The sequence below is a fragment of the Dendrobates tinctorius genome, unplaced genomic scaffold (assembly GCF_039654945.1).
Source record: "Dendrobates tinctorius isolate UK_male_01 unplaced genomic scaffold, ASM3965494v1 ptg000028l, whole genome shotgun sequence".
Taxonomy (NCBI): domain Eukaryota; kingdom Metazoa; phylum Chordata; class Amphibia; order Anura; family Dendrobatidae; genus Dendrobates; species Dendrobates tinctorius.
In genome coordinates, this window is record NW_027361696.1 from 32,122,012 (window position 1) to 32,128,952 (window position 6,941).

Here is a 6,941-nt window from a genome sequence, read left to right on the forward strand (position 1 = left end):
TAAGCATCTGACCTCTCAGCCTCCAGCAGAAACTGAGCCACAGAAGCAAGGTCTCTGCAACTTGCACAAACCACCCTAATGATACAGCTGGACTTCCTATTTAACTGCTGTAACACGCCCCGGGATGGGGATACGTGAGCAGCCAGCCCCACCCATCTCTCAGACTGTTTGGAAACCCTGGACACACCCTATTAGCTCTATCAGCTGGAGTCTGCTTTTCTGGGCTTATATCACCAAGGCTTCCAACCTTGATGATACATACCTCCCCTCGAGAATCGGTCCGGTGGCCACAGAGGAGATATAGGTCTAGAAATATCCTGAATCCACTCATACAATGAGAATAACTGTTCTGATGGCAGCATAAAGGGATAATATTAAAAAGATGCATGCAGGGGTCTTCTTGTGATAGTGTATCTGCAGATAGCGGTGTGTCTTGTAGTAAAGGGGGTTTTACACTAAGCGATATCGCTAGCAATATCGCTAAAACGTCACTGGTTTTGTGACGTTATAGCGATATTGCTAGCGATATCGCTATGTGTGATACTTACCAGCGACCGGCTCCCCCGCTGTCCATCGCTGATCGCGCGAGAATGTCCGGCTCCATTTCTCGTCGTCAGCTTCCTGCTGAGACTTCCTGCTGTGAAGACGAGCGACGCGTGGAGGCGGGCGGGAGGACGTCAGGATCGCTGTGTGTGAATGGTAAGTATCGTGTGCTGCGTCGCTGCTGCATCGCTGTGAGATCTTCCTGTGTGGAAGCTCACTAGCGATCATTTAGCGATGCACCAGCGATCCTGACCGGGTCGGATCGCTGGTCGGATCGCTGGTGCATCGCTAAATGTAAAAGGGCCTTTAGACTCAGTTTTGATAAGAAGCATCTAGTGTTAAAAGTTGACTGATCAAAGAATCAAAGAATGTTAGAGTTGGAAGGGACATCAAGGGTCATCTAGTCCAACCCTATGCTCAATGCAGGAGTCACTAGACCATCTCAGACAGATGTCTGTCCAGCCTCTAAAGACTTCCATTGAATGAGAACTCACCACCTCGCATGCAGCCTGTTCAACTCAGGTGATAATTAAAATGTTTAGGAGAGATAAACAAATATTCAAAATGATTCATCAGAACTCAAATCAATCAGGAGTGGGATTGCAAGTCGGCAGACATTTTACTGGATTCCTTTGTGAACTGGGAAAGGATAAAATAGATAAATGTTACACTCATCTATTCACATTATTTCTGATCTATTCACCGTAACCGCAGCTCCACAATTCTTTTCTTTGTTGCTCCATGCCGATGATGATGTGTGATTGTCCTCAGGCAGTCATGTGTGGGGGGCAGTTCACATAATGATGTACATTGCCCCCTACCTGACTTGTCCGCACAAAGCTGATCACCACCTCGGATTTCCTTGAACACCGGGATGGAGCAATCGACAAAAAGAAGACAGTCGGGAAGAAGAGCAGGAATGCTGCAGCCAAGGATTTGGATGCAGCAGGAGAGGCATAAGAAAAGGTGCAGAAGGGGAAGTAAAAAGTTGGGCATTTTTAAAACCATTTACCTCCTGTCACATCAGTTGTATCAGTTTCAATTTCGAACTGAATTGATTTAGTCAATTTTTCAGGCCAAATTTGAACTAATGTTCTCTAATCAAATTTTTGAAGATTTGTTCATCTCTGATATCAATGTGTAAAGCTCCTCCTGTCAGCTGATATCTGGGACTTTCTGGATGGAGATCTGTGTCTTCTTGATGGAGTTTGACCTCTCATAAATGATTGTTTCCATTATTTTAGGTGACCTACATTCCCCTCCACACCCCACCATGCTCTACGTCCTGATTCTGGGAAACTCTTTCCTAATCCTGATTATTATTGTTTTTCTTTTATTTTTCTGGGTGAAGAGAAAGAAGAATAGAAGAGACCAAGTTGTTGCACCATATGCCAATTTTTCCAATACCTCAAGGAGATATAATGATTGAACTTAAGGGTCTGTTTCAGGGGTACAACCTGAAGTCCCTGACCTGCTGGACAGAAACTCAGCTGATCTACTCTGTGATAATCTGTGTCTGTATAAAGATCACTGGATACATCCTCAGCTATAGACGGACTCATCTGCTAACTCAGCAACACAACAGCAGGGGCAGAAGAATGGTCCGACCAACTCTGTATGTGTCTGCATCTCATGTGTTTGGGGCCCATACCCATGAGATAGCTGTCAGCCAAACTCTAGACCCCTCAGTCTCCTCCCAATTTTTCTGCTCTCTGAAAATACTTCTGTCCTCTACAGGCTCCTCTGTCTTCTCCAGACTCCTCTGACACCTTTTCCCCTCCAAACTTCTCTGCTTTTCTCCAGACTTCTCTGTCCCCTTCTGATCCCTCTGCCCCATTCAGTCTTCTCTGAGCTCTCCAAACTCTTCTGTGATATCCAAACACTTCTCTACTCTCCAGTCTTTTCTATCCCTTCAACACTCCACTGTCTGCTCTAGACTCCTCTTTCTTTTCAAGACACCTCTGTTTTCTTCACCTGTCCTCCTTCGGAATCTTCTAGTCTCTCCAGACTCCTTTGTCCCCTCTAGGTACCTCCATCTTCCCCCACTTCTACAGACATCTCTGTCCTCCCCAACTCCTACAGACACCTCTATCCTCCCCAACTTCCACAGACACCTCTATCCTTCCCAACTTCTGGAGACACCTCTGTCCTCCCCAACTCCTACAGACACCTCTGTCCTCTCCAATGTCTACAGACTCCTTTATCCTCCCCAACGTCTACAGACACCTCTATCCTCCCTAACTTCTAGAGACACCTTTGTCCTCCCCAACTCCTACAGACACCTCTAACCTCCCCAACTTCTACAGACACCACTATCCTCCCCAACTCCTACAAACACCTCTATCCTCCCTAACTTGTAGAGACACCTTTGTCCTCCCCAACTCCTACAGACACCTCTATGCTCCCCAACTTCTAGAGACACCTCTGTCCTCCCCAACTACTAAAGACACATCTGCCACCCCCAACTTCTAGAGACACTTCTGCCCTCCCCAATACCTACAGACACTTCTATCATCTCCAACGTCTAGAGACACCTCTGTCCTCCCCAACTCCTACAGACAGCTCTATCCTCCCCAACTTCTAGAGACAACTCTATTCCCCCATACACCTCTCTCCTTTTCAAACACTTCTGTACCTCTCCAGACTCGTCTGTCATCTACAGACACCTCAAATTCCTCTGTACCCTCCAGGTCCTCTGTCACCTCCAGATACCTCCTGACATCTTTATATATTGATATCTACTGTTTTGGAACTTGTTCCAGGATGGGACTCCCTGGTTTTGACGTGTGCCTTTACAAATCTGTCTTAAAGACTTTGACTTTTATAGGGTGCGGTTTAACTTTTTGTTTTTTGGTATCTTTATATATGCAGGCGCACATACACACACAGTGGATATGGGATTTCTAGAAATTCCATCCACTATGATGTAACATCTGGACGCTGTGGTTTTGATGCTGCATAAAAACACATAGTGTCAAAACTGCAGCAATTCCTGATCGTGGGCACCTACCCTAAGGGGTATATGGAGCAGGCAGGATCCTAATGTTCCAGTGATTGCAACAATGTATCAGTCTGGATTCCAGACTGTTCAGCTCAAAAAATATTGACTAAAATTTATACAATTGTATCCACTTCTTAGCTAAGAAAGTTGTATCATCAGCCTGCTAGATTTCTATGTAAACTAGAATTATTTTCATTCATCTGAAGCAAACTGAGAACTTGTAAAAGATGGAGAATTGAAACATAAAATACATTGAAAAGTCTGTATATTGCTGTGTGTGTGCAGTGCTATGGTAATAAAAATGCCTGTTCAGGACTGTGTCACATGTTCGTCATGTTTGAGATCTCAGTTCCGGGGCTTTGAAGTCTATTCTGCTAATGCTACAGAGGTGTTAATAAATGGTAAAAGCAGGATGTTCATATATTTTTTACTGTATATGTGTGATATTATTACCTGTGTTCTTATTTTCACAGAAGAAACATTAGATTCATGTTATCTAGGTCAGTTTTATTTCCAGTTCATGAAGAAAATAAAAATAGAGATAATATACAGTGGGGAAAAAAAGTATTTAGTCAGCCACCAATTGTGAAAGTTCTCCCACTTTAAAAGATGATAGAGGCCTGTAATTGACATCATAGGTAGACCACAACTATGAGAGTCAAAATGAGAAGACAAATCCAGAAAATCACCAAGTCTGAATTGTCAAGAATTATTTTTCTAATTATAGTGGAAAATAAGTATTTGGTCATTAACAAAAGTTCATCTCTATATTTGTTATATATCCTTTGTTGGCAATGACCGAGGTCAAACGTTTTCTGTAAGTCTTCACAAGGTTGGCACACACTGTTGGTGGTATGCTGTCCCATTCCTCCGTGCAGATCTCCTCTAGAGCAGTGATGTTCTTGGTCTGTCGCTGGGCAACACAGACTTTCAAATCCCTCCAAAGGTTTTCTATGGGTTTGAGATCTGGAGACTGGCTAGGCCACTCCAGGTCCTTCATATGCCTCTTACGAAGCCACTCCTTCATTCCCCTGGCGGTGGGCTTGGGATCATTATCATGTTGAAAGACCCATCCACGTTTCATCTTCAATGCCCTTGCTGATGGAAGGTGGTTTGCACTCAAAATCTCACGATACACGGTCCCATTCATTCTTTCATGTACACGGATCAGTCGTCTAGGTCCCTTTGCAGAGAAACAGCCCCAAATCATGATGTTGCCACCCCCATGCTTCACAGTAAGTATCGTGTTCTTTGGATGCAACTCAGCATTCTGTCTCTTCCAAACACGATGAGTTTTGTTTCTACCAAACAGTTCTACTTTGGTTTCATCAGATCATATGATATTCTCCCAATACTCTTCTGGATAATCCAAATGCTGTCTAGCAAACTTCAGATGGGTCCGGACATGTACTGGCTTAAGAAGGTGGAAACATCTGGCAGCGCAGGATCTGAGTCCCTTGCGGCATAGTGTGTGTTAGGCATCAAGTTCCTGCAGCTGCACAGCGGGAATCCAGAGCCTTGCATCAAGTGGTCTCCCATTCTCCACCGACCTCTCAGAAGCCTGCACAGCAATCTCGGCGTCCCAGATGCTCTGCTCAGACCAGCTCTGTAGGACTAGTTGGTGCTGCCACCTCTGGGTCAGCAATGGCAGCGCAGGCTCTCCTGCAGCAAGCCACTCCAGAGGCTAAGTCCTCTCGTCCCGCTACTGGGCATGCTCACGAGACGATCTCCCATTGGAGATAGGGAGTCACGTGCTCAGGTCCTTCTCCTGATCTGATTGGTCCATCTCAGAGATCTGGAAGGTCCCGGCAGTGCACAGCTATAAAAGGCCCGCATGGCCGCTTGGCCATGTGCTAGTATAGACTCTTCTTGCTAGATGTGTGAATGGTGATGGATGTATGATTCTGGTGACTGACTTATTAAGATTCCCCTCCCTCTGATATTACACATGTGGATAGGGAACTACAGAAAGAGTCAGGGCCAGTCAGTGGCAAACCTTAGGCCACTGTGCACACCGCACCTCTACACTAGTGTCCGATGGTGTCACGTCTTTCACGGCACTATCGCATAGCGGCTGTGTCTGCCGCCACGCTGCATTCAGCAGCACTTACCGGCGTCCACAGTTGCAACGCCGCATGCATGGTAGGTCTAGACGGACACTGTACCCTGTCTTGGACCCTGTCCTGTGACCTGGTACCGTGCGTCCAATTTCGTTGAGACCTGTGAGTCTAACAGGCTCAGTGATTATGTTTATGTTACAGTGCCTCAGTGAGTTAACAGAGTCCGCTCTGCGCACATCGGGTGACGTTGAACCTGTGCGCATTATACAGCCATATAGCGCGTCTGCCATTGTCTAGCAGCGGTTTTAACACCTACTGCACGGTGGACCCCAGGCGGCGAACACACTTTCTATTATTTAATATTTAGTGAGTTCCACCATCCCTAACATTATACTAGTGCCAGGGTCTGGTTAGTAATGGCGGACGAACAGCAGCTGCGGCAGTACATTTGACAGCTGGAGGGCAGGCTGGCGGCTCTCGAGAGTCCCACCTCAGCTGCGAATGCTATTGCGGCCGCTGTTCAGGCAGTCGCAGAGGCTGTCTCATTTATGCCCACACTCACACCGGCACTGACATTATCCCGCCTCCCGCTGCCCGACAAGTTTTCAGGTGACAGCGCCAATTGTAAGGGATTCATGAGACAGTGCTCTATTCAGCTTGAGCTACTGGCCGCATGGTTCCCTACAGAGCGGGCTAAGGTGGGGTTTATTGTCTCCCTCCTGTCAGGCAGGGCGTTAGAGTGGGGTACGCCATTGTGGGAGCATGATGACCCCGTGGTTCTGAGTGCCGCTCAGTTTCTCACATCCATTAAGCAGGTCTTTTTGGGACCATGGGTCAATCATGACACCTCTCTCCAACTGTTAGCCCTAACACAGGGGTCGCTCTCAGTTAGCCATTACACCGTCCGATTCCGGACATTGGCTTCCGAGCTGGAGTGGCCTGATAAGACACTCGTCCCTGTGTTTTGGAGAGGGTTAGCGGAGCATGTCAAGGAGGCTTTAGCAACTAGAGAGGCCCCCACAACTCTGGAGGAGTTGATTGCCATTACCACCCGCATTGATCTCCAGTTCACGGAGCGCAGGCTGGAGCATGCGCAATCCAGGCGAAGGGTTATGTTGGCTCCCACCTCCTCTGAGCCGCTAAAATTTCCAGCTCAGGAGCTGATACCTTCTGAACCTATGGAGGTGTCTTGCGCCGGTTCCAAGCCGCGTCCGATGCGAAGCTCCACACGTTGTTACCAGTGCTGGCAGTTTGGTCACTCGGCAAACACGTGTTCACTGCGGTTGTAAAAACGATCACGTCCAGTGGTCGTAGGTGGGGATCTATGAGATATTAAA

At 46.9% G+C, this 6,941-nt stretch overlaps 1 protein-coding gene across 1 annotated transcript in view; it reads left to right on the plus strand.

The window, feature by feature from the left end:
* LOC141084873 (uncharacterized) overlaps window positions 1–3,854 on the plus strand; it is a 106,269-nt gene extending 102,415 nt beyond the window's left edge. Inside the window, exon 4 of the mRNA XM_073569832.1 lies at window positions 1,788–3,854. Coding sequence (XP_073425933.1) covers window positions 1,788–1,972 — 185 coding nt within the window. The 3' untranslated portion in view covers window positions 1,973–3,854. The remainder of the gene's footprint in view (window positions 1–1,787) is intronic.
* Window positions 3,855–6,941: the final 3,087 nt, after the last annotated feature.